At 36.0% G+C, this 26471-nt stretch overlaps 5 protein-coding genes and 1 long non-coding RNA gene across 14 annotated transcripts; 1 reads left to right on the top strand and 5 right to left on the bottom strand.

The window, feature by feature from the left end:
- Positions 1-682: 682 nt before the first annotated feature.
- On the bottom strand, positions 683-1959 carry LOC129565324 (beta-1,3-galactosyltransferase 5-like). 3 transcript variants are annotated; one of them, XM_055440078.1, is made up of 2 exons: positions 1770-1959; positions 683-1717 (listed from the first exon to the last, which is right to left on the bottom strand). In XM_055440078.1, exons 1-2 carry the CDS (start codon positions 1779-1781, stop codon positions 722-724), a joined length of 1008 nt encoding a protein of 335 aa, XP_055296053.1. In that variant the 5' UTR covers positions 1782-1959; the 3' UTR covers positions 683-721. The 3 variants fall into 3 exon arrangements, with proteins under 3 accessions (XP_055296053.1, XP_055296054.1, XP_055296055.1); XM_055440079.1 differs by having other exon boundaries at positions 683-1714; XM_055440080.1 differs by having other exon boundaries at positions 683-1699.
- A 290-nt stretch (positions 1960-2249) lies between these two features.
- Positions 2250-3761, bottom strand: LOC129565323 (beta-1,3-galactosyltransferase 5-like). Of its 3 annotated transcripts, none has more exons than XM_055440075.1 (2): positions 3645-3761; positions 2250-3569 (listed from the first exon to the last, which is right to left on the bottom strand). In XM_055440075.1, exons 1-2 carry the CDS (start codon positions 3720-3722, stop codon positions 2595-2597), a joined length of 1053 nt encoding a protein of 350 aa, XP_055296050.1. In that variant the 5' UTR covers positions 3723-3761; the 3' UTR covers positions 2250-2594. The 3 variants fall into 3 exon arrangements, with proteins under 3 accessions (XP_055296050.1, XP_055296052.1, XP_055296051.1); XM_055440077.1 differs by having other exon boundaries at positions 2251-3584; positions 3645-3714; XM_055440076.1 differs by having other exon boundaries at positions 2251-3587; positions 3645-3676.
- A 3883-nt stretch (positions 3762-7644) lies between these two features.
- LOC129564953 (beta-1,3-galactosyltransferase 5-like) lies at positions 7645-8619 on the bottom strand. Its single transcript, XM_055439206.1, has one exon. The coding sequence runs from the start codon at positions 8617-8619 to the stop codon at positions 7645-7647; it is 975 nt and encodes a 324-aa protein (XP_055295181.1).
- A 623-nt stretch (positions 8620-9242) lies between these two features.
- LOC129565322 (polypeptide N-acetylgalactosaminyltransferase 13-like) lies at positions 9243-11837 on the bottom strand. Of its 3 annotated transcripts, XM_055440074.1 has the most exons (8): positions 11505-11837; positions 11008-11426; positions 10744-10940; positions 10464-10641; positions 10199-10376; positions 9995-10137; positions 9618-9923; positions 9243-9551 (listed from the first exon to the last, which is right to left on the bottom strand). In XM_055440074.1, the coding sequence occupies exons 1-8, from the start codon at positions 11806-11808 to the stop codon at positions 9375-9377; spliced, it is 1902 nt and encodes a 633-aa protein (XP_055296049.1). In that variant the 5' UTR covers positions 11809-11837; the 3' UTR covers positions 9243-9374. The 3 variants fall into 3 exon arrangements, with proteins under 3 accessions (XP_055296049.1, XP_055296047.1, XP_055296048.1); XM_055440072.1 differs by having other exon boundaries at positions 11008-11837; XM_055440073.1 differs by having other exon boundaries at positions 10007-10137; positions 11008-11837.
- A 1156-nt stretch (positions 11838-12993) lies between these two features.
- On the bottom strand, positions 12994-16794 carry LOC129565321 (polypeptide N-acetylgalactosaminyltransferase 5-like). 3 transcript variants are annotated; one of them, XM_055440069.1, is made up of 8 exons: positions 15779-16784; positions 15249-15663; positions 14740-15155; positions 14435-14631; positions 14186-14363; positions 13924-14101; positions 13359-13822; positions 12994-13264 (listed from the first exon to the last, which is right to left on the bottom strand). In XM_055440069.1, exons 2-8 carry the CDS (start codon positions 15559-15561, stop codon positions 13097-13099), a joined length of 1914 nt encoding a protein of 637 aa, XP_055296044.1. In that variant the 5' UTR covers positions 15562-15663; positions 15779-16784; the 3' UTR covers positions 12994-13096. The 3 variants fall into 3 exon arrangements, with proteins under 3 accessions (XP_055296044.1, XP_055296043.1, XP_055296045.1); XM_055440068.1 differs by having other exon boundaries at positions 15249-16784; XM_055440070.1 differs by lacking the exon at positions 12994-13264 and having other exon boundaries at positions 13711-13843; positions 15249-16794.
- Positions 16795-22033: 5239 nt separating this feature from the next.
- Positions 22034-25368, top strand: LOC129565320 (uncharacterized). The gene is made up of 2 exons (XR_008687601.1): positions 22034-23634; positions 23752-25368. It is a non-coding gene; the product is annotated as an uncharacterized LOC129565320 (long non-coding RNA).
- The last annotated feature ends 1103 nt before the right edge of the window (positions 25369-26471 follow it).

Genomic DNA, 26471 nt, shown 5'->3' with positions numbered 1-26471 from the left:
AAAAGAAATTGAGCAAAATTTAAAGAAAATATTCAATGCATTTTCCAAAATGCGAATTGAATTAGTTCTAAGAAATAGAATGAATGCAAATGGAAACAATTTAATAGTATGACTGACTCACTTGTGTTTTCATTGCGATCACAAAATCAAATGACGATAAGATCTCATAGCAGGAGTATACTGTATGCCGAAGATCACGAGTTCAATGCGCGTCGAACACATTCTTTGTTTACAGAACATTTTGTTTTATTTTTTTTAAATTCTCGCATTGAACGTACTTCGCGATATTTATTCAAAATGTACGACTGCAAAAAATGCAGACATAACAAACAATGTACAATATTTTTTCCATTTCTTAAAGCTTGAAATAACTTTATTGAAATAAAGAATGGTTCAATATCATTAACCCGTTTGTGCTTCTTCATTGAAAGAGATCTGTAATTTTATTCGATTTACATTTTATTTTATTTTATGACAACGCAGAACTGCATTTCTAGATTGATATTAAAGCAGAAACGCTAACTTGATGAAAAGAACAAATTATCAAGAGAATTCAATGATTCATGAACAAATTTATTCAAATTAAAATGTATTTTGAATTTGAAGAATAAAACAATATATTCAACATGGATTTTTTTATAATATTTTCAAAGCAATAAATACATTTTAATTTCCGAGTTTTTCTGATCTAAAAAAACCCGGAATATTCGATATTGTTGCATCATATGAAATGTTCACTTCTATATTCTTCGGTGAATTTCCAGAGTTTAATCATTTCATCGTATTTGCGATCATGCTCACTAACAATGAACATCGGATCCGGCAATTTGGTGGTGCTACCATTTAATACCATTTGCAAGGCATCATCGCTCAATCTAAATGGATATATTGGTTCGACTCTAATATTCAATTGCATTCGAATATATCCCGTAATGTAGAGATCATCAATCCACAGGAATTTGGTGGTGAAAGTTTTCTTGTAAGCCTCTCTAACAAAATCATTTGAATAAATAACGGATTGGCCGGATGCATATTCGGGCACAAAGTTTTCGATGATATCTTCATATGAAATTTTCCACTTGCCCTGACGACACGTCTCTTGTGGTGGGAAATAAATACCGAGAATGAATTTCTGGTCGTTTTTGTTGGTAGCCAAAAATTTGTGCATGGCTGGAATATTTACGAAGACGTCATCATCCAGTTTCAGTAGGTACTTGACGTCGGGGCAATTGTCTGTGAACCATTTCAATGCCATTGTGTGTTTGTACGTCAGGTTGTGGTACGAATCAATGAAATTGCCTTGGATGATATCATTGAACTGAGCATCTTCGTCGTTGATTCTTTTTTGCAGTGACGAAGACTGAACCATTCCCATCAGAAAGTATGTTTCCGTTCGAGGATCCGAATGCGCCCACGTATTTCGGCAAGCCGCTCGTCTTTCGAACTGTGTCGGCGATGAATGCACTAATGTAACAAAATATGGAGCTAAACTGTTACGACTGCATCTCGGTTTGGAAATTAAATACTTAAATTCGGGAACATCAAACATTCGATTCGGATTCTCATTCACATCCTCAAGAATATGAAATAATTTTGATTTTTTAGGCAAAGAATAAGTTGAAAATTGCAGCAAAATTATCAGAATATTCAAAGATGTCACAGCAATGAGCAAAATTCTCACCAGAGACCTTAGACGCAGCTGAAAGATAAATATCTTCTAAAAAAAATTAGAACAATGTTGATAATTTTAATCAGAATGCTGCACTTACCTTTTTACTCATGGTGATGTCGCTTGGCTGATAACAAATGACGGTGGGTACGTAATGAATTTTCGATTTTCAGCACATTGATCACGTACTCGGCACGTGATAGAACGCTTTTCTTGTTGAATCATCTAGTAAAGTCTAGAAATGTATGTTTAATCATCTACATCTGTTTTTTACCCACGTAAGAAGTTGATCATGCGTATCATCTCAATCGTCGAAGAAAGAAAAGAGAGTAAAGCTAAATTTTCTGTTGCCAAGCAAATACTCGAAAAGGCAATATGTGTTGAAGCTTTTAATAAACCCATTAATTACCAGGGATCTTATTTTATTTTCAAAATGCATTGAACTTTCAATTTGTAATTTTGGTCTGAAAATAAAAAACCAAACCGCGCATCATGTGATTGAATTGATGAGTCCATTTTTCTTAAACAGCGATCGAAATTTCGTGAACTCAGTACAAATTTCTTAAGGTATATTTTTTTCGAAGTTTCTGTTTTCATTTGCAGCTCGAATAGGCGGCCACTTCGAAATTATTTTCATTAATTTTGTAATATTCTCATTGTAAAATACACATTTCATTTAAACAAAGTTTTTAAAGAAAAACATTTTTTTCTCTTGAAAATCGACCAATGGTTGTTAATGGATTAAATTACTAAGGCGAGCATTTTATTCAGATGACGTTCATACATTTTATTTTGATAACATATATTTGGAATATAATTTTGAAACGATAAAAACAAATCGTTTTGGGCACTTTTATAACAATCATCCAAGTTGATCGAAAAATATCAATTGCTATGAAATAAAAATGTATCGATTTTCTCTCATTCATTCGGGTTGATGTGCTTTTCTGTGAAAACTTTTCCATAATTTTCTAATGTCTTGAGCTTTGAGCTGTTGCGCGCTTAATAAAAATGATTGTTCCTCTGGTTCGGTTGTTACTCCATTCAAAACGCTTTCTAGTAACGATCCACTGAGTAGATATCGATCAATCGGCTCAATTCTAACGTTCAGCTGCATCCGAATTATCCCGGTCACATAAACATCGTCAATCCAGAAATACCTTGTTGTGAATGTCTTTTTGAAAGCCTCATGAACAAAATCATTTGAATAAATAACCGATGAACCTTCTACATATTCTGGATATTGATCGTCGACGAATTCTTCAGGTGTCACTTTCCATTTTCCATTGCGTTGAACTATAGTGTTCCCCCTATATGGACCAAGTAGAAATTTCCTATCTTTTTTGTTGTTCAACAAGAATTCATGGAGCGCTGGAACATTCACAAAGACGTCATCATCCAGTTTCAGTAGGTACTTGACGTCGGGGCAATTGTCTGTGAACCATTTCAATGCCATTGTGTGTTTGTACGTCAGGTTGTGGTACGAATCAATGAAATTACCTTGGATGATATCATTGAACTGAGCATCTTCGTCGTTGATTCTTTTTTGCAGTGACGAAGACTGAACCATTCCCATCAGAAAATAGGTTTTCGTTCGTGGATCCGAATGCGCCCACGTATCTCGGCAAGCCGCTCGTCTTTCGAACTGTGTCGGTGATGAATGCACCAATGTAACAAAATATGGCGCTGAACTGCTACGACTGCATCTCGGTTTGGAAATCAAATACTTGAATTCGGGAACATCAAACATTCGATTCGGATTCTCATTCACATCCTCAAGAATATGAAATAATTTTGATTTTTTAGGCAAAGAATAAGTTGAAAATTGCAGCAAAATTATCAGAATATTCAAAGATGTCACAGCAATGAGCAAAATTCTCACCAGAGACCTTAGACACAGCTGAAAGATAAATATCTTCTAAAAAAATTAGAACATAGAAAATGTTGATAATTTTAACCAGAATGCTGCACTTACCTTTTTACTCATGGTGATGTTGCTTGGCTGATAACAAATGACGGTGAGTACGTAATGAATTTTCGATTTATAGCACATTGATCACGTACTCGGCACGTGATAGAACGCTTTTCTTGTTGAATCATCGAGCAAAGTCTAGAAACTTATTTTTAATCATTCACATCTGTTTTTCACCCACGTAAGAAGTTGATCATGCGTATCATCTCAATCGTCGAAGAAAGAAAAGAGAGTAAAGTTAAATTTTCTGTTGCCAAGCAAATACTCGAAAAGGCAATATGTGTTGAAGCTTTTTATGAACCCACTAGCGGTCCAGCGTTTCTGATCATGAAAATAGTAAACAATACAGCGGCACCTGGGGACTAAGTGCAACGTGTCATACTTGCAACGTTTGAATTACACAGACGCATACTTGTTACAGCAAACTATGTGCATGATTCTCTATTTCTCCAACCAGTCGCCAGGTGCCGCTTTATTGTTTTTGTTTGACGTTTCCTATCTATTTGTACAGACGATCAGAGAGGCTGGAGCGGTCCTCGCTTCGCTCGGCACGCTCGCTCCGCTAGATTATTCATAATTTTCTCTACATCATATGTTTTATCAATATTTCTGTTTTATTATCGAAGTACAATGGGATATACAATTTTTTACTTTTGAATTTGGTGAATAAATATATCCTACTCGTGAACATGCTACATATAATAAATAACATGCTAAATATAAGTTTGGTTTCATGTTTTTGATTATTAATTTTGTGTCGTTGCATAATTTCGGTGCATCCAAATTTCTTAAAGAAATTACTGAAGAATCTATTTTCAAATTTAGAACATGTGGTGGTAGTCCTGGTGGTGCCAAAGAATTAAAAAATTCTGTAGGATATTTTACATTTCATCCGAAGCGGTCCAGTTGGATGTGCTCAAGACAATCGTCGTCCAGTTGGATGATTTTCATTTGATCCATTGTGAACGACACGTAAGTCTAGAATATTCAAATAAACATTATTTATTTTATCAGTTAATATGAAAATAAAACGGATCGGCGATATTATAAGGAAATGAAAAAAGAATTTCCTTCTTGAGAAAAATCAACCGCAAACTACAACGTCATAATGGCAATGCTTCTGATTTATCGCCAGTCAATCGTGTCATCGTTCGCTTTTACATACATATTACAACAACAAAAAAAACACACCCTCTATAAAAACAACCAAAAATTCCCAGCTACTCAATGAATATCCTCTTAATCACAACCTCAAATCGGATAGTTCTTCGTATTTTCAGCTCGTAAATTTAAACTATTCAATTTTTGTCGGCATCAATTGCAAAATGGATTCCATCAGAATGATGCTATGAATGCGATTTGAAAATGGCGACGTAAAAATGCAATGTAAGCATGTTATGTGAACGGGAATTGGTGTATATGCGTGTGTTGGAACTGAGTGTGAAATGAACACGATGCAAAACGGCGGTCTCGTTCCTTTCGAAATGTCAAATTCATTTCGAAGTTCGAAATTCAAATTTCATTCATTTTCTTTGGATCAAATTCAGATCAAAGAAAAAAATCATCTCGAGATTCTGCTTTTTAAAATGTATACGTGTGTGTGTTGTTGTTGAAATATGTAGATTTGACCATTTTTATTATTCGAATAAATAAACGAAATTGTTGATTCGATTGTCAACGATTTTTGGCGAGTGGAATGCACACTTTTGAAAGGAATATGCTTTGTATCAGCGACATCGAACCAACTCCAGTTGAACTATGGCGCGCATATAATCCGTTGTTTTGTTCAGAATCGGAATGCTTGTCAAACGCTTCTGCCATGATATCACCGACGTTACCACACTAAAATCGCTGTATTTTGCATTGGTTCAATCTCACCTCGACTAATGCGCTATGGTATGGCTTCCATTCCACAAAATCCACAGCGACAAAATTGAATCAGTGCAACGCCAATTCACTATGTACGCTCGTCGTGAATACCCATCCGTGCATAACCAATACTCAATCACACCGTATGAGCAGCGATTGTCGGACTTGAACATGATTAGTCTTCGCCGTCGACGTGTCAACGCATCATTGACATTTTTCTACGACATCATCAACGGTAACGCTAACTGTTCAACTGTTAGTGACCAAGTCTCATTCCATCATGGCCGTTCGTTGAGACACAGTGAGCAATTCAAGGTCAATGACAAGCACATGAAGTTGGTGCGCGAGGCTCCAATTCCTCAAATGTGCAAAATGGCGAACATGGTGCCACAAATGTTCACAACAGCTACCTCAAAGACGAATTTTGCATCATCGGTTCGCAGAATGACGGACACCACTTTTGGATCACTTTGCAAACTCAAATGACTACCTGGCCGCCTAGTCAATTTTTAATCCAGGTAACCTCATTTTTTGTATATGTTCTCTACGAGAACACCTTGATACTGCCCACATTAATGATGAAATTGCGATTTTCATGTTGCCGTTAAACCCGATCCATGATATCAAGCGCCGAATTCATCAAGGACAAAGCATACTGCCCGGGTGCCTTTTGGGTTGCTTCTGTTTGCAACAAACATGAGCGGGGCTGTCCCAGGTTCCAAACACCCACGTTATTAATATTAAAAGACTGACGAACTTTTCCATACATTCTTTTATATTTATTGAAAAGATGATACTTATCTGTGATGTTTACACTTGTTTATTGTAGATTTTGTGCTTTGTTGTAGCCATCCACGAGTTGGCGAGTTAATATTCTTATCTTTCAAGTCAATTTTGAATTATTTACCATTTAGCATCAAATGATCTAGTTACGTTTCAAATCAAGGTCCATGTCAATAGTAACTCAGGTCAATGTAACTCAATACACTCTGCAATCAACATGGATCTGCCTTAACCGACGTAAAACTTCTCATCAATTTATCTATCGGATAAATTGAGTGACGGCTTTTGCAGTCTTAAAGTCTTAAATTTAACGCGTAACAGTTAACGCTTCACATAGCTTTTGTCCCTTTGGAAACGTTTACCAAAGGTTATCTTGGACCGTTTGCTATAGACTAATATTGAGCATTTCCATCTTGGTTGTATGACTGTCTTCGTTTTCATGTTCCTGCTATTGTAATTACCGCATAATGTACGAGAAGAGCCAGGTTTTTAACGTGGCGAGAACTGAAAGTTATCGAAAGATACTGCTACTATTGTTCATTATTTTCAATGTGTAACAGTCTTGCACTCTTTTCCGGCCAAACCTATAACAAAACCCACATTATATTCAGCTAGAGCTTGGCGGTGTTTAATAAAATAAAATAAAATAAAACCGGTAATGAAAATGTTTATTTTGAGAGGTATAGCAATAGTCTGTTCATGCGTAGCTAAAACAAATATTGATATATTTCAATTGAAAATGAAACGCAATTTAAATTTAAGCGGAAAATTCCTACCGGAATACCAATTCTGTCATTTTGATGGAACTTGGCTTCAGAGTAGTATTTTGTTTTGAGTGAAATTTTTTTTCAACGTCATATTGATCTCGACTTAATATCATAATGAATTTTTTTTTGAAAAACAATTGAATTGTTTGAACTTCTGTCTGAACGCGTTCAGCAAGAGTTGTCTTGCAATTTTTTTTATAGATCTATATTTATATGCGTAGACGGTTGAAAAAGGCAACAGAAACGTGCCAAATGGGCGGAGACTTTCATTCGTTACCACGTCAGTGTTTGCCATGAAATTTTAAGTCGAGTTTTTATTTACTCACACGAGTCTTGTTCAGAATGTGAGAAAGAGTTTTTGTCACCTCTTTCTGTTTAGCAGATGAAAAAACTGACTTTTTCAAGTTTTCACATTCAAATGGATTTTTCTATGCAGCGCAATTATTTATTAATATTACTTGATTCTGAATGAAAGCATACAAATTAGTTTGAAAAGTTTTATTTGATATTTTTATAATTAAGTTAATCAAAGTGCATGTGCAATGAAAAAAAAAACGAAATTTTTAAATCGTTCAAATGTTTCATCAAACTGAATTTGTTTCACCGAGCCGATACCATTCGGTTCTGTCCCACAGCATAATTTGATCTGATATGATTAAATTGGGCAACGAAAACATGAAATTCATTGGGGTTGGTAAATTAAGTGTTGTTTGGCGCATATCAATCAAGCTCTCTCTGGTCAAAATGTACTTTTCGCTCGGTTCAATGTCCACATTTATTTGAGACCGTAAAATGCCGGTGATGAAAACATCTTCCACCCAAAAGAACTCCACGAAATTCGATTTATAGCAGAGCATGACTGCGACGTCCATAGAATAGATGATGGAATGTCCTTCAGCGTAGGCTGGATAGTAATCCGATGCGTATTCTTCGTGTGTAACTTTCGAGTCTCCTTCTCTCGGACATAGTTCCGGTTCGTGATATGTTCCCATGAGAAAATTCTTTGTCAATGGATTCTGTGCCAAGAAGTCACCGATTGCAGGCACATTGGCAAATACATTATCGTCTATTTTTATCAAATATTTTGCATTCAAGCAATTTACAACGCTCCAGTTCAAAATCATCAGATGTTTGATGGTCAAATTGCGTTGGTGATCGATGAAATTACCCTGGACTATGTCACCAAACTCTGCATATTCAGCTTCGATTTCTTCTTGAATTTGTTCGGAATCCACAACACCGAGAAAGAAAATGGTTTTAGCACTCTTTTCATAGCTTCCCCACGAGTCGCGGATGGTTTGGCGCATCTCCTTAGCCCGAGGATTTGAATTGACAGCAATGATAAAGTTTGGATGTGGATCATTTGAACTTTCAAACCTGCATTCGGTGTTTGCAATCAAATATTTAAATTGGTTTCGATCGGCCAAAATGCCACCATCATTCTTTATATCATCAAATAATTGTGGATTTAAAAACTCTCTTTCGTCTAGTCGTGCATTCATCAGATAACGAAGCAAAAATACAATATTTCCTATTAAAACCACCGTGGCCAGCGCCATCCAATACTTTATCGGAAATAACTGAAAATTCGAATCAATTTTCAATATTGGAATGAATGATTGAAAAAATTCAGTACTTACACTTCTAAATTTCGATTTAAATGTCATCGTTGCGTACGCTTCTTTTGGGTTTCATAGCACGAATGGGTGAGGTATTTCGAATTCATTTACATATTAAGTCGTGGAAATGCAGCCAGACGGAGCGAATCCGTATAAAAAAGAAGAATAAATATTGTTGTTATTGACGATTCTCGTGTTTGTCAACAAATGAAGTGTCCTCCATCTTTTGATGTGTATTTTAAGCCATTCCGTTTAAATAAATATGTTGTCCTGACAAGCATGTATTAAACACAACTCATTTCACGGCAGTGTGAGAATGACGTACATTGACATTTTCTATGAGCTTCGTAGCGAATCGATACTAGCGATCTTCTATGCTTTAACGTCTTAAATAGTCTGCCAAGTATACAAAAATCAGTCAAATTTGCGGGCATAGCTCTTGAATATACGTCTCATACATTTCAAAAATGACTGGAAAGAGTTGACTGGTTCCAATGCGTTGATACGTTCAGCAAACTGATTCTAAAATCGAAAGCAAAGCTAACAATGAAAAACACCTGTTCTATTCGATTTGGGTTTCTTTTATATGTACAAAAAAAATGATTCGAAGATTGTTTTTCGTGCAAACGAGTTCAAATAAATCATGGATTGAATTGTTATGTCTATGATAAAATGTGAACAAGTCAGAATTAATTTCATGGATTATTTGGATCAATTGGATTAAAATTGTCTAACAATTTTCTTGAGTATTCTTCAAACGATGAGATTATCCATTTTTGTTTATTGTCATCCAAATTACATGGAGCTGCAATTGCGTTCCACGTATCTGTCGACAGACACAAGCCGGTGTCAAGATGCTTTATTTGATGTATCTGTTTACAAATGAATTATTTTTCAATCAAAATGGGAGATAAATCGAAGTGAAATTATACGCTTACATTTTCATTATATGTCCACTTTTCGCCGCTCGTTGCATTACACTGCAAAAGTACTACGTGATTTGTTGTATTCACGCCGCGAGTCAAAAGATTTGGATCATTGAGTAATTTTGCTTCAGATGGTATGGTGATATTTTCCGTTTTCGCAAGACTTAAACACTCATTTTGATGGAAGACAATTTGGTGATTCTTCTGATAACTAAATCCCTGTGTGTAGCCATTTCCATGGCATCCATGGATGCCAATTTGTCGGTTTATCTTACGGCCATTTTTGTCAAGACAAAATTTTGTACCGAATAGTTGGATCTGGATGAGAATAGCATTTAATGTTACATACACTAACTAGATCAGAAGTAACATCTGAACAAATGTTCTACCTGACCAATGACCTGGTAACCGGCTATCATAACACTTTCGGGGAACACATTCTTCAAATACCAATGGAAACCTTTACATCTCAGCTGAGCACGAAGAGCGATTCGTTTGCTCAAATCTCCAACGTCCATATTTCTTAGTTCAGCTGCAAGTAGAACAACAGATATGTGAAATGGTTCATTTTTCTATTTCATCATTTCTCTTACGTGGTATAATCACATCGAAATATGGCTTATATTCATCCATCCAAACGCTTGCTGTGCGCATGGTGTTGCGAATCCTGACCGCAATTTTATCGCCATTAAATGAATATGGAAGAGTTCGGAATTGATGCCCAACCCTAGAGCATGGAATAATTTCCAGCGCTCCGCCACACTGCCACACCTGATCTTTGTGAGTTTTGATGATCATAATAACCGCAATTGTTCATAATTTGAATATGTGGCTTGAATAATATTGAAAATTGCTTACACGCAACGATAGCTCGGTATTTTCACCACCCCAAATGCTCATCTCCATATCAAATGTGCCAATTTCGAAGAAAAACTCTCGATCAATGGCTATGGCACAACCGATCAGAGCTGGTGTTCGATATGGAGCCGTTACATCACCATTATTTCTTATCATTTCCCGCTCGGGTATTGGATATCTACAAATTACAATTCGTTTATTTTTCATATGAATTTGTTTCTGATAACGATGTTTTCGCTATATTTTGAATTGAATTTAAGCAATATTTTTGGTCACATACTCTCTGTAATACATATTCCAGCCAATGCCATACATTAAACCTTCGTTAAATTCCTCATACGCCATGTTAGTGAAATTGATATTATCAACATGAGGAATTGCTACTACCGATCGATCGCTTGCAATTCGAGATAGTAAGGGCTCCATCCAACCATCGTTACTTTCAGTATTTGCATCCAAGAAGATCAATACTTGACCCTTATTAAATGAAAAAAATCAAATATCAAATGATTTCAGTTGAAATTTCACAATTATGAATCAATACATGTGCTTTTTCCGCTCCAATCACACGAGCTCGAATTAACCCTTCTCGTTTCTCCGTTCGCACTAATTTGATTTTACTCGAAACAGTGGGCAAAAATTCTGCGAGTTTTTCTTTCATATGCTCTTTGTCGCTGAAATCGTCCACCAGAATAAGTTCCTCCAAAAGTTCATCTGGCGATCGATTGATTACGCTCCAAATGGCACGCAGCAAAACTGACCAGGCTTCATTATGAACTACCATAATTACAGACGCACTTGGTAATAGCCTTGGATATCTGATATCCAAACATTTTGAATCGCGCAAATCAGGTAGTGTACGATTTGGTGCGACTTTGTCACTGGCCACGATATTTATTCGATATTCACTAAACGAAACATCTGCCAAACTTTGCAATACTGGCGGAAGCACAACAGGAGCTCCTAAGAAATGGAAATATCGCTTAGATGTCACTGTCGAAGTTGATCTTATTTCAAGATAACAGGATTGTTTTCTTTCACCTCTTTCACCGGGAAAATCAAATTTTGAGATAATTTTCATCTTTGAAGTGTATGTTCGAAGATCGTTCATATGATAATGTTTCGTTATTTGAAATGGCCATCCATGACGAAGTTCATCTTCATTATAGTCTAATAAATCTGTTTGAATAACCATCTTCTTGGACCGAAAATGCCGCCTCTCTAACACCATTTTATCGTATAAAAATACACAAATGAATAAAACCACTATAAATTGTATGTAAAAGGGAGAGCGACGCCTCATTTTGAACCACAAACAACGACCAATTGACGATATTAGGAACATCTTCTTCAAACAAAGTGTTTGAAAATTGGTTTAGGCTAAAACACGTCTTACACATTGAACAATTCGACATAGAATGATCAAATTGGGTTTTTGAAGAAAGTTTCAATTTCATTTAATCTGTATGAATTCAACTTCAATCCAATTTTAATAAAGAGAATGACAATATGAAACTGATCACACAATTGTCTCGAATCATATTAATCGAAGTCCATTTTTTCCAAATCTATGAAGTCAATAGAGTTAGTTACAATGTGTTTAGACAGGTGATATTTTACACAATTATCGCGTTACTAAATGATTTGGTTGACGTAACACTGAATGAACAATACGAATTTAGAATAAACTATATCATTTTTTCCAGATATTTCCATGCAATAAAATCAATATTTTTAGAGAGAAAAAAGATTTTTTCAAATGAAAAGTATTTCCCAAGCAAAAATTCACACTGAATCGACGTTGCGTTTACACATATCTGACACTGTTTCCACACGGTTTTGATGTCAAATAACCGTGTGGATGCAGTTTATGTTTGTATTGGACAGTGTGGAAGTCCGCCACACTGTTTTACATTTAAAACCATGTCGCCGTAGTGTATGACCGTTGCGTTATCATGGCGAATTTTGAAACCATTTTTGGTGTCGACTCTTGATACCTGAACAAACTTACACTGCATCCACACGGTTATTCGAAATCAAAAATGATGTCAAACGGCTTCACACTCTATTATACTATAGCCACACGCTTTGACGTTCAAAACCGTGTGGGAACAGTGTCAGATATGCGTTAACGCAACGTCAATTCAGTGTGGATTTTTGCTTGAGTTTATTATAGCAAAATTAAAATATTTTTAGCTCTATTCTCGTCTATGTCTTAAAAGAATGTTGATTAAATAATCTTTTTTGGCACATTGAATATGCAATGCAATGAATGTGGAGTCAATCATCTATCTTCTTTAATATGAATCAATATTTGAAATTTTTACTAGATAAATAGAGAACAGTTTCGGTTTCGAACATTTCATGTGATATAAAGAAAATTTCATATTGATAAAACAAAATCTTGGATAAAATAATTCATGTTGCCATATTCACCAAAATAATTAACTTTCATAGATGTTTCGAGTAAAATCTGGTTTTATTTGAACAGAAAGCCACATCATACGAATGACTAAATAAACAAATGTTGTATTCCGAGAAAAGTTTGTTTATTCTAGAGAAAAAATCGACTAAAATTTACAATGATTTGATCTCAAACTTATTTTCAAGACATATGCGATCATTTGAGATTTCTACGGTCTATGGTTGAGCATTTCGAGCACTAAACTCCTCTGATATTCATCAAAGCTGGAGATTTTCCAATGTTGCCTTTCATCTTTCGAGTCACATGGTGCTACGACCACCAACCACCCTTCTGTCGCAAAACACAAGCCCGATTCAACGTGGCCAATTTGATGTATCTACGCAAATGCAAAACACATGTTTTAAAAATAGTTCATCTTTTCCATGTGGGCGATACAAATTCGATGAAAGCCCAATTTCAAGCATACTCACTGTTTCGTTGTACGCCCATTTGTCGCCATTCGTTGAATTACAAGGTAAAAGCACGACGTGATTTTCGGTGTTCATTTCAGGAGTCAAGAGATTTGGATCATTTAAGAATTGATCATTGGTTGCTAGTTCGGGAGGGATTTTGCTGACATTTTCCCTCCTTGCACGTCCTAAACACAAATCAGGATGAAAAACAATCTGATGGTTTTTCTGATACGAGAATCCCTGATTGTAGCCATTTCCATGGCATTTGTAAAGTCCGATTTGTCTATTGAGTGCACGACCTAGTCGATCTACACAGTATTTTGATCCAAATCGTTGGAGATGTCCAATAATTTCCGTCCCAATGCTCATTGCATTCTCAGGGAAAACATTTTTCAAGTACCAACGGAATGCTTTACATTTCAATTTCTGACGAAGGGCCTTCCGTGCGGTCACATCACCTCCTATGACTCTTTTCCAAGCCGCTGAAAAGAATCACGTTAGAACTATTTATCATTTAAAAAAAAAATCAAAAATAATAAGAACGATTGCTTTCTTCCATTTGACTCGAAGTCATATCACTCACGTTGAATTAGTGTATCGTAATAAACTCTGTACTGATCCATCCACACTTCAACCGTTCGCAAATTGTTGCGAAGTTCCACCTCATATCTGTCGCCATTGAATGAATATGGCGTGAAACGGAAATAGTGGCCAACATGTGAGCATGGGACGATCTCAACTGCTCCACCGCATAGCCAAGTCTTGGTTAGGATTTATGTTTTTTTTTATTTCGTTGAGAAATTTTGAAGAATATCTTTTTCTTGTTTTAAAATAAAATTCCTTACTCGTATTGACAATTCGGCCGCATCACCGCCCCAAATATGCATGCCAGTATCAAATGTACCTATTTCGAAGAAAAACTCTCGATCAATAGCTGTGGCACATCCAACCAAAGACGGTGTTCGGTATGGGGCGCTCAAATCACCATGATTTCGTGCAATTTCTCGATCGGGTATGGGGAATCTATGAATTATCTTAATTAATCGTTGTCTAATTGAGTAAATATTTTATGTGCCAATCACTGAGATACATACAGATGCAGCACTAAATTCCAACCGAAACCATAGATTGCAGTGTCGTTATACTTTTCATAAGCAGATGTAGTGATGTTAATGGTATCAATGCGAGGAGTGACCACCACCGATCGATCACTTGCAATTCGTGACAGTAATGGTTCCATCCATCCGTCATTACATTCGGTATTTGCATCCAAGAAAATTAGTACTTGACCCTTCGTAAAAGAACAAGAATCACATGGATAAACAAAAACTTTTGCACTTTGAAAATTGAATTTTACATGGAAATTTTCAATTGATTTGAATCAATCAAAGAGCATTACATTCGCTTTTTCCGCTCCGATCAGACGTGCTTTAACTATTCCCTCTCGTTTTTCCGTTCGCACTAATTTGATTTTACTCGAAACAGTGGGCAAATATTCTGCGAGTTTTTCTTTCATATGCTCTTTGTCGCTGAAATCGTCCACCAGAATAAGTTCCTCCAAAAGTTCGTCTGGCGATCGATTGATTACGCTCCAAATGGCACGCAGCAAAACAGACTCAGCTTCGTTATGAACGGCTATAATTACCGACGCACTTGGTAATAGCCTTGGATATCTGATATTCAAACATTTTGGATCACGAAAATCGGGTAACGAACGCTTTGGTGCGACTTTATCACTTGCTAGGATGTTTATTTGATATTCACTATACCAGTTTGCCAATTGCATTATCTCATTCGGTATCTGTACAGCCATTCCTACAATGAAATTAAATCACAAAACGTATAAACGATTTCTCTAGCCTTGTTTTCCTCGTTTCTAAAACTTGAAAATCGGTTACTCTTGATCACCTCTTTCACCGGGCAAATTTTGTGTGGAAATAACTTTCGGTTTTGGTGTATACGTTCGCAAATCATACATATCATAGTGTTTAGTTATTTGAAATGGCCATCCGGTACGAAGACTATCTTCATTATAATCCAATAAATCTTTTTGCACCACAAATGTTCGTCGACGAAACAATTTCTTTAAACTGAACATTTTATTGAATAAACACACAAGTATCAACGAAACGATAATGAATTTGATGAATTTCATGGGAAACGATCTTTTTCGTTGTATTTTCAGACCAGTTTGTCGAGTTAATCCTTTGAGTTTGAACATTATGACGCATTCAATTTTAACTACTTTGAAATCCGAAAAATTGAGCCGAAACTGCTGGCGAGGTGCACTGAAAGAAGTGTAAATCTCAACTGCGATCTGATTCTAAAATACATTAGACTTATTAGATAGAGGTAACTGTGACGTAGACGATTATCACAAATACGATGAGTGTTTACTCAAATGGAATTAATTTATGTTCAGACCCAAATATACAGACAGTCGTTTTTGAAGCATTTTTCTCAAACAAATCGATTCGTGGCAACCATTAACTTCACACAGAATTGAATTAAGTTCGAAAATATTGGTTTTTTTCTCGAGCATTCAGCAGATGATATTTGCTCAACCTGAAATCAATAATAAAGTGGTAGCAACCTTCATAATTTAATTAGTGAGACGTAAAAGAACGCAAGTTTGTCCAACTTCGTAGCAATAAAGAGAAGTATGTTTCATTGCCACTAATAATGGTTAAAAGAATGTATGTTCGTTTTTGGCGGGTCCTCGCGGTTTTGTTCGGTTTTCGCAGAGCTGATAAGAGATAACAACATGGTGTCTTCAGCAAAGTTGTAGTACTCGAGGTCTTCTACATTGCTGAAGACATCTATCTCTTATCTCTTATCGGTTTCGCAAAAAGCGCGAAAAACGATAAGAAAAAACAAAGTTCTGTATAAAATTTGCTTTTTTATGTGCGCGATTTGCTTGCAACTGATCAGTTCTGTGGAAATCGCGAAAAACCGTGGAGGCTAGACGGTATACGGCCAACATACTTTATTTTAACGCAGACAGAATCAACAGAGAACATACTTTCTTTTTCAAAAATATAAATCGAGAAAAAAATAAACATTCTTTTACGTCTCACGAATAGAATTCTGATAAGGAGTTCAAATTCGGAATAATCCAGCTCCGAATTCATTGGCTATGTATTAGTACCTTTATAAATGTGCATATTTTAAAAGAATCTCATGACGAAATCTTTTAAAAGAAATCTTTACTGTTACAATAGAGCTCATGCCAAAAACTAAATATCATTTCAAATTGTTTCAAATAGCTTTGAACATTTATCTCTCGCAAATTTTCAAGAATTCAATTCTCATTCAAGATATCCCAATATCTGTCTTTGTAAATTTAATGATTTATTCAAGCGAATTAGTTTTGAGGATCAAAATAAGTCGAATTCCAACGTACGGTAGTGCTGCAGTACGGTATCATAAGACTCTCACCAAAAGATTACTCAATGAAAATTGCAGTGGACCAAAATTAAGATATTATAAAAGAAAAAAAAAGATCTAATCCGCTTATTTGTGATCTGGTGCACTTGTAAAAATATCAATCGAGTTCAGTCATCTTGTTCGCATCAAACATGTTTATTTCATGCAAACACGTTTGCGATGTCGCCAATGCTCAATAGCTTAGTGCGTTTCAGTCACCTCTGTATCTAATCAGCCGAGTAATTCGTTACACTTGTGCACCGTTTTAAGGTTGTTGACCTGAGAACATTGTGGCGACATTGATGACATTGAGATAAAATTTGCAAATATTCGAGTCGCTCATTAAAAATAGAATTATTTAGTTTGTGGTAAAGTATTATGGATGTTTGGATTGGAGCATTGAAAAGATTTCTTTTTTTGTTGGCGTGACAAATGTGCGTCAAGTTGTTTTCTTGAAAAAAATTGATTGCTCAGAAAAAAATATTTCACATAAAAAAAAAGTTCGAATAAATAAAAAAACAAATCGTTATAACGCCAATAACTTATCAAATGCACAAACCGAGCACGATCACCAGCATTGAAACTTGTTCGAATGAAGTTGATTCGCAAGTTCAATTAATAAGCTTTTGCATCGCAATATTACGGAAGAGTGAGTGTTTGAGTGGAGAGAGTTAATGGAGACGGTGGATTTGTTTTTCTCTCTTGCAAACATCATGAATACGAAATTTTTATGAATGAAATGCCTACAAACGTTAGATTCACTACATTTTACACCGGTTGGTTTCGTTACGATAATTCACGGTTCAGAACTTGATTTGAAGTGTTAACGATATGGTTTCAAGATAAACATCTGCACTTCCTTGAATCAAACATTTCCTGTATTTTCTCCCCCTTTGGTTCTGCAGTCGCTGACTCTGGGAAAAACTATGCTCTGTCTGATTTCATTCGACGAATGAAAAAAATTGCGAGCATCTGCAGGCTAGTTCACGTAATAGAACAATGAAAAGTCCATTTTTCTGCAATAGAAAAACAACATTAATTCACTTCTTGGATGAAAAACAGAATTCAAAAGCGTAAAAATAAAGAAGAAAAAACCAAGTGTGTGTTGTGTGAAAAACAAAGTTAATACGATCCATGATTGAAGGAAAAAGGCTGTCATCACTGAAACATCTTTTTGTGATTAGTTCTGCTGATCGGCTCCAAAGTGATTTCGATTTTCGGTGCGGTGTGTCGAATGTATCTTGTTGATAGTTTGTCGCCAATACCGGAGATCGAAATTTGTGAAACTTATATAGACAGTCACAAATTATAGGTCTCAGGGAATCAGCTACAACAAACACGATCCAAATATTCCGCATTCTATTGTATTTGCTAGCGCACATCGAAACGGGTTTTCTGCATTAGATTGGAAAATCTACGGCGTTGTACATTTTTTCCTTCTTTTATTTTCCTCTCTCGCTCTCCATAACAATGTATTTGAAAAGAAATTTCCTTAGCTGCTCAACAACTTTGATCGAATATAGCGCGAATATGCAATTTATGTTATGCATTGAAAAACTTTCACTTTACGGTGCGTTTACCTTTGTGTCGTGGTTGCCGGTTCGAGTATGCAATCGGTTGCCGTTGCACACGATGACTGTTGCTATTGCTGCTGCTTCTTTTTCTGTTGAGCCTGCGAATTTGATTCAATACATGTTTTTTTTTTGTTTGGTTTTGTTCATTATTTTGTGTGCTTTTGTGTCTCTCGTTCTTGTTACTCGTTCGCTCTTCCATTTTCACATCTATTTTTATTCAAATTCAAATGTCGACAGCTATGTCGTTGCATTGTCTGCCGTTTGCCAAAGAATTTCACTTCAATAGATTTCACTCGTGTTGCCTCATCCGGAGCGCGCGAATGGTTGCATCGCGCGCACAATTGCAACGGTTTTGGATGCATGGCAAAATTGGTGTAAATGGAAAACGATGTGTGTAATCAAAAAGCGATCGACAATAGAGTGCATAGAGGAAAAAAAAGAAAGAAAATCATTTAAATGTACATATGTATGGGTATCAATTCAACGGCACGTTAGATCATTCACATTTATAAATAATTAGCCGTTACAATTATCTTGTCTCGTTGCTTGTGGGAAAATCAGTTTTCTTTATCGCTCTTTTACTCTATCGGGCTCACTTGCTCTCTCTCTCTCTCTCTCTCGGTGTCACTATATCTCTGGTTCTCTCTTCGCCCTTCTACGCCCAACTAATCCGTCTAATGATCATGAACGTATTGGCCAACTCAGCAAATTATTTTGGAGGACTTCTTTTTATTGAACTCCATTGTTTACCAATTCGAATGGCAAATAAAAATGGTTTCTGATGTCATTAACCGCCGCTGTGAGTGAGAAAAATGTACGAATTTTAGAAATGTATTTTCAGTACAATGTGTGTGTGTGTGTGTGTGTGTGTGTGTGATTCATTTGTCGACTCAATCGGTTCATTGAACGGAAGTGCATTGATTTCACGTGACCGAAACTCGATCAAAAGTGAAAAAGTTCACACACGAAAATAAAAATCGTTCCTTGATCAACGAAAGGAAAATAAAAATAAATCGATTCAAAATAAATTACCGAAAAACAAAGCACTAGCGTAACGAAAAGAAAAACAATCGCAATTTTAAATAACAATCATTATCTCGCAAATAAATGCGTATCTAAAAAGTCAAAAATTTCGCATCACACTTCAAGCTCGGAAATGAAAAACTGAACGCAATTTGCAAACGGCACAAAAAATCAGCGAATATGACGACATTTCAACGTATTCGTAGCGAAAGCAGGGAAAGAGAGAGGAAGAGAGAGAGAGCGAGAGATACCGTACATTTGCGAGCACACGAGAATATGTATTGTAATGTGTTTGAAATGTGTAACATCTATCATAGAGAAAACAATCGTCACATACACGGAAACGCGCGTGTGGAGAGCAGAGAGCACGCTCTGTCCTCTTCTATCTCATGCTTTCATGCCTTTGCGCTGCGATTCGAATTGCGATTCTACGACATTTGTGCCTTGCGTTCATTGACCTTTTTTTCGTTATACAGTACACAAGCGTGCCAGTACATTTGTGGGCCCCAACAATACGTATAATTTGACTGTTGGTGTGAGTGTTGGTCGTGCAATTTTTGCTGTTTTGACTTAGAAAATTTTGCAAAATTAGTTTTCTGTTTTTTTTTCCGTTCGGTTCTGCTTTTTTTGCCAAATGATTTGCAAATCGTTGTGTCGGTGTTTGAACTGACTCTCTCTCTTTCTATGTGTATGTGTAGTAATTTATTCAAACTTGAATAGTTTGGTAATGTTTTGCGGGCACAAACGAACGAACGAAAAAAAAAATTGCAAAATAAATAGCACACACCGAATAGTTCAAGTTGAGAACAACGACTTGGCGATCGTGAAGAAATGGCAAAGTGATGTTTGTTTGAATGAATAGCGTTCATCGTTCATTCGTTCAATTCGTTCGGCTGTATGTCTTTCGCGGTTTCAAGTTAATGAGTCAAATACACCGAATGTGTGTTCCATTTTGAATGGGATCCGTGTGGCGGTGTTACGGTCGCGCGTGTGTTTTTTTCTTCTTCTTTTCACTCAATTATATTGTATGTGCAAATATTTCTCTGGTTCGGCCATAAAATTGTCAATGTGTTTGTTTGATGGTTTCAAATATTGTATATTCATATCGATACGCGATGGGAATATTTAAAAAAAAATGATTATCGTGTTGTTGGCTTTTTTTTGTGTTTCGATTGATAAAATGCACGATGGAGAATGGCTAGTCGTTGGCCCCTGTACGAAGGCTAATACGATTGCTGTTAATAGGCAATTTTGCATACAAATCGATTTTTGCGCATTTTATTTATTTATTTGAAAATTTGTAATTTGTTTATCTCTCTTTAACAACATGACTAGCTTTGTATGGCCGACCTTTTGCGCAAAAACAACAACAATATCAAGAACAATTGATTGAAATTGACATTGGCTAAGGCATACAGCACATAGAGTTTTTATGTAGCCATAATAAAAAAACTAGGCACAACTGATGACATACCACGTATTGTTCAGTCAGTGTGCTCCAGATTAGTCAAAAGGCATTTAACGTTACAAATCGCAATGTATGCCATCCAAAATATGAACTGCTCGCTCTCTCTCTCTCTCCTCCCCTTTCTCTCTATCTCTTCAGTCTTGAAATTTCTCTCGTATGCCGAAAATATTTAGTGTTCGCAAAAAAAAATTTGTTTCAATGTTACGCGAATTTGGAACACACGCACACATCCGCATTGTCCGAGTTATTTTTATTACTTATGTCGTTTTTTCTCTCTCTATTCTAGCGCTCAAGTGGATCGACGCACGGTCGTGTGTAGTTGGCAAATGATGAATTGAACTTAATTTTTGCACACATTTATTTTAATTTGCGAAAACACACGATACGCAAAAAACACTGAAAATGAGCAACGAATCTAGGTCAACGTTCGATAAGAAGATGCGTTTAATTGAATTGCGGGCGCGAGCAGCTTCAATATAATCCGATGCTTGAACAAATCCAAGCTGATAGAGCGAAAAAAAGAAGAAGAGAAAAGAAAAGAAGAAATTTAGCACACTAAACAAAGGCCACTCGTAAAAATAGCACAAAATCCAAGCTGATTCAACTTCCGCGAAAATCAAACAGGAGCGCGAATCATTTGCTTTCACAAATCGTGCACACACTCATTTCTTTCTCCATCGACTTTCGATCGACACACGCGACAACCTATTTTTCATTGTGTTTTTGCATATATAGCGTTATAGTTATTATTATTTGGTGTGCGTTCATTTTCAAATTTTGTTGCTGCTGAAATTTCTCAGGATCTCACCGCAATTAAATACAGGAATAGCTATTTGATATCAAATGCTACTTTCTTCTTGATCGCAAGGTTATGTCGTCATCCAGTTGACTTGAATCACACCGAATACACTAGAAAAGATCACTTATTTTATTGACTCGCCGTCTCGCATTAAAGTAACTCAACACTTGAAATTTGATTTTGAAACAACAAATTTTGCGTATTTCTAGTACGTTTAGTGTAGTGAAAATTAAATTTTGTGTGTACTTTGCGGAATTTAAATACTTTTTTTCCCTTTTTTTCATTGGAGACAGACAATTTCAATACACGTTAATCGTGGTTTTGCCAATGGCGCTGCCGGTCCTTTTCATTTGATTGTTTTTTTCTTTATTTCATTCTCGCACACGACTAGCGAATCTCTCTTGCCGATCAAGCGAAGGAAAAAAAAACATATACTTTTGACATACACGATGACGGTAGCTCGCTGACTTTGACACAAGCACACACATTTTAACAATTTATTTCAGCTTAAAAAACTTTCATCTTCGGCCATTTTTTCCTCTCTCTCTCTCTTTCCTTCCACTCAAACACAAAACGAATTTTAACGTTTTTTTTTTACGAGGTTTTTGTTGAATATTGAGCACAAAATTGCAAAGAGTTATTAAATTTTTAACACTACAGTTTATTCAAGAGTATTTTTCGGGGTTTTTGTCTCGAAATTTGTTAATGGATCGCCGGCGGTGTTTTACATCCAATGTTGCATTGTCTTTCACTTTTTCAATCGTTTTTTTTTATTTCGCTGAAAGTGTTCCTTTCATTTTGAAAAATTGAATATTTTTATACATTTTATTGGATTTTTTGGGTTCTTTTTGCTCAATTCAGCTCCTTTTAGATTCAATATTTGAAATTACGTCAACACTGTTCTTATCTGTCCTGGCTTATTTTACCTAAGGAACTGATAGCACTTGAATATATTGGCAGCTCACATATATACACACACACAGTCAAACACACGCGTATGCCAACACCAGCACACTAAAACTATGGAAAATTTTGGAATTCTGGCGGAAACTACAGCAATTTTCGATGTCTTTACCCAAGCGCAGTAATTGTTGGAATTTTGCGCATCATCAGCAAGTTATTCGATTTGAAAGCAATCGCGGTTGAAATTTACAGTGCAAAAAAAATGTGAGGTGACTTAAGTGGTAGAGTGCTCGTGTTGATGGCAGTCTTTCGATTGTCGTGTGGATGTTGATTTCGCGAAAAAAAAGAAGAGAAGAAGACTTTGTTCAATGAAGAACCAAAAAAAAGAATACCGTATGGAGAAGGAAGGTAGAAAAAAAGAGCCGAATTTCACGTTGAATGATCGAACGTTGAGCGCTGTCACGTCACTTGTTTCTGGTGGAAAAAGAAAACGCAAACGTGCGATTTCTTTTCTCTTCTTCTTCTTTTTTTCTTCTGTCGTCGTCGTCGTCGTCGTCGTCGGTGGCCAAACTCTGTGAATCGCTTGTTATTGCCTTTTCCATTTTTATATTTCACATTGTTTCCGTGGTACCAAATCATACTTCTTTCTCTGTCTGCACGATAGAACATCATATTCCGTTTAACTTGAATCGCAAAAAAAAAAATCGCACACTCACACAACCAAACGCGCATACATTACTGAGCGCAGAATAAGCATAAAAATCCAGAAATATTCGCAAAATACACTCACACACACATACACCAACACCGAAACCTATAGTAGCTGTAACGAAAAAAAATTTGTGCACACTCTCAATTCGCGGAGCAATGAAACAGTAACAATTTCGGTTGTAAGAGAGTCGTCGGTGTTGATCGGGATAGAGAGAGAGAACAAGAACAGCGAAATAAACGATTTCATGTCAATGTCTATAGATGTGCTAGAATACAAAAATACGTTGAAGCTTTGGATAAAAACTGCTGATTCGGTTGTGTTTTTTTCTCTCATTCGTTTCAGCTTTGAACCAGAACACTTTGACATCGGATGATTTCATATGGCAAACGGTAACGAATGTGGAGGAGAATAAATTTCGATCGGTTTTAATTAAAACTATATTAAATGAGTTTCGTTTGCGATGACGATTTTCTCTACTGTATTTAATTTCTTTGTCTTAATTCCAGTAGTCGTCAATCATTGATGGAAATTTGAAGTTAAAAAAATCAAACGGAAGAAGGAAAAATAGACGAAAGACTCTTGCCGTGCAATTGAATGATGGGGGTAATTAGCGATGTGCTCTCACGCGCGTTGCCGTCTCAAATGTTGTTCAATTAAAGTGGAAATTTCTAATAAATCTTTTTACTGATGCTGCCACCACCACCGACGGAAGTATTTAATTGCTTTGAAATATTCTCTATTTTTTCCACAGATATTGCAACTACATGCGTCTCATTATTATACTAATGGAAGAAGTGTTGTCGGTGCGCCGAATACTGAGAAACGAAACTTTTAATTTCTGTTGCTGTCGAGATTTAATCATGAGAGAGAGAGAGAAAAATATACCGTTTGTGCAATTTGTGGAAGGTTGCAATTCAGCTCAGTATGAAAATTATAACGACGACGACGACGACAACGGCAAAAGTTTAACGTTGACTGGCCTCAAAACTTGCTACATTTTTCACGATGCAATTACATTTTCGGTTCAAGATGAATGTGTTGGATGCAATGACGACGTTGAGCCACTTAAAGCGATGCATTTCGGAACTACACTGGCGTCGAAGAAACTTTGCTCGCAATAAATTTATTCGCAATATTCGACATACATTCGACATTGTTTCGCAATTTTGTTGTAAATTTTTATCGTTGAAATATTTCATAAAGTTAAGTAGAATAATTTTTATTTGCAGAGAATGCTTTGAAATTTATCGACAAAGACACATTTTCTTCACGCCTTGCGAAGCATACTACAAAGGAAACTTTGCCCGTTTTGTACGAGTTTTGCGATGTTTCTTTCGACATTCTTTGAAATGGTTTAACACAACGAAAGGAACGAAAAAAAAATCGAGAAAAACGAATACGAAAAGTGGCTGAAAATAATAAAATTCAGAAATTTAACAATGTAGGTGGGTGAGTTATGGCTTTTCACTGTTTTTGTGCATCGCACATCCATAGAACGTGTTGACCTATTGTGCAACGACATGAACATGCTCCGTCAGAACGAACAAAAAATTACTCGTTTCAATTACACACTTTAACCCATTCATCGGGATTAATTTTCGTCAATGTTTTTACGTGTTTTTTTCCATCTCTCTTCCTCGCTCTCTCTCTCTCTCTCTGCCCTGCAGCTTCCATTTTCGAGACGACGCATAATATGGTGCATTGCATTTGTTGTTGGACTTAATACGCTGAAATTCATTCGATGATGTAATTGTAAATAATATTGTTATGCAAATATCCCCGAGTTGTATCCGACTCATGGCGATGATGATGCAGATGATGAATACAGCGCATCGCATTACAAGTTAGCAGGTCATACAGTAGCATTTAATAAAACCATACTATACAACCTACTACCTCATAGTGCAAAAGCTTCATTACCGGTTGCCATACAACGTACAACGCCGATTATTACATGCCATTGACAGCTGGGCCTGCTTCATCAATTAGTTTTCGACCCGTTGTCATTTAATGATTCCTGCTGGATGAAGAATGTCAAAATTCAATTTTCGATTTTCCTACATTATCACGCTGTTTCATACCCGAAACAAAACGCTTTAAATTGCCTTCATTAAATGGATTTTTCATAAAAAGAGACGTTATCATTTTGGAATTTTATCATGATAAAATATGGATATTTCCCTATATAGTTGTTGAAAGTGTTTGCATAAGGGAAACTTCCATCTCTTACCATCACATTCCAAGCATTTGATAGAAGATTTTTGAACAACTTATTCCATATTCGAACTGTCATTGACACTTCATCGTTTAAGTAGTAAATTGATATTGGCTGAGAAAGTTTTGCTACGACGTCAAACAGGAAATGTTTAAAATTTCGTGGAAAATAATTTCAAAACCACCGAACCCGATTTTGGACCGAACCCTATTCTGAGTACCGAATGACAGGCACCGTTGTTAAGCATAAAAGATACGAAATACGATATCAGCGTAATGTAAAATTCGACATCATCAAATGGCTAAACGGATAAAAACTTCATGATGGACGGATGCAGAGTCGAGCAATTTTCAGTATCAACAGATTCCCATAATTCCGCACTTGTAAAACTTAAACGGGACAGCACAAGTTCGGATCTACGGGTTTCTGCAAAATGAAATTTCGACATTTTCATCGTTCGTCGTTATTTAAATTTTCTGGCTGTATGTTATTTTCACCATAGACTCCCGTTGGAAAGCTAACACTGGATAAATACGAACAAAAATTAATTGCATTTTGTTTACCGTTCGCAATTACTACTCTGTTTTACAGCAAATTGAGTATAAATGAAACGTCCATCTGAAAAAAAATTAAAATAAATGCTTAATTTAATTGAATGTTGCATATGATATGATCTATAATAATCGTAAATAACCAGCAATCGGACAAAAATTGATGGTTTTGAAAATTAAATAAATGAACGAGAAAAAAAATGTTTCTGAATATTTTATGAAAAATGTTATCGTTTCTCGTTAAACCATGCCAATTCATGCGACAGTTAAATACACCGGAAACGATAAAAATGTGGTGATAAAATCATTTCTTTGAATGGATGAAATGCCACGATCGCAATCGCATTGTCAACGTTTTTGAAACACTTTTTTTCTGCTTTTTTGTCGTTTGACTGTTAGCCCAAAGCGCCGTCTGCCACATTTATTTCAGGTGAAATGATTGCAAAAATGCATCTGACAA

Source organism: Sitodiplosis mosellana, unplaced genomic scaffold (assembly GCF_009176505.1).
Source record: "Sitodiplosis mosellana isolate CC-2019 unplaced genomic scaffold, AAFC_SMos_1.0 Smas_scaffold_2, whole genome shotgun sequence".
Lineage (NCBI taxonomy): Eukaryota > Metazoa > Arthropoda > Insecta > Diptera > Cecidomyiidae > Sitodiplosis > Sitodiplosis mosellana.
This window is presented reverse-complemented; position numbering and strand designations above follow the sequence as displayed.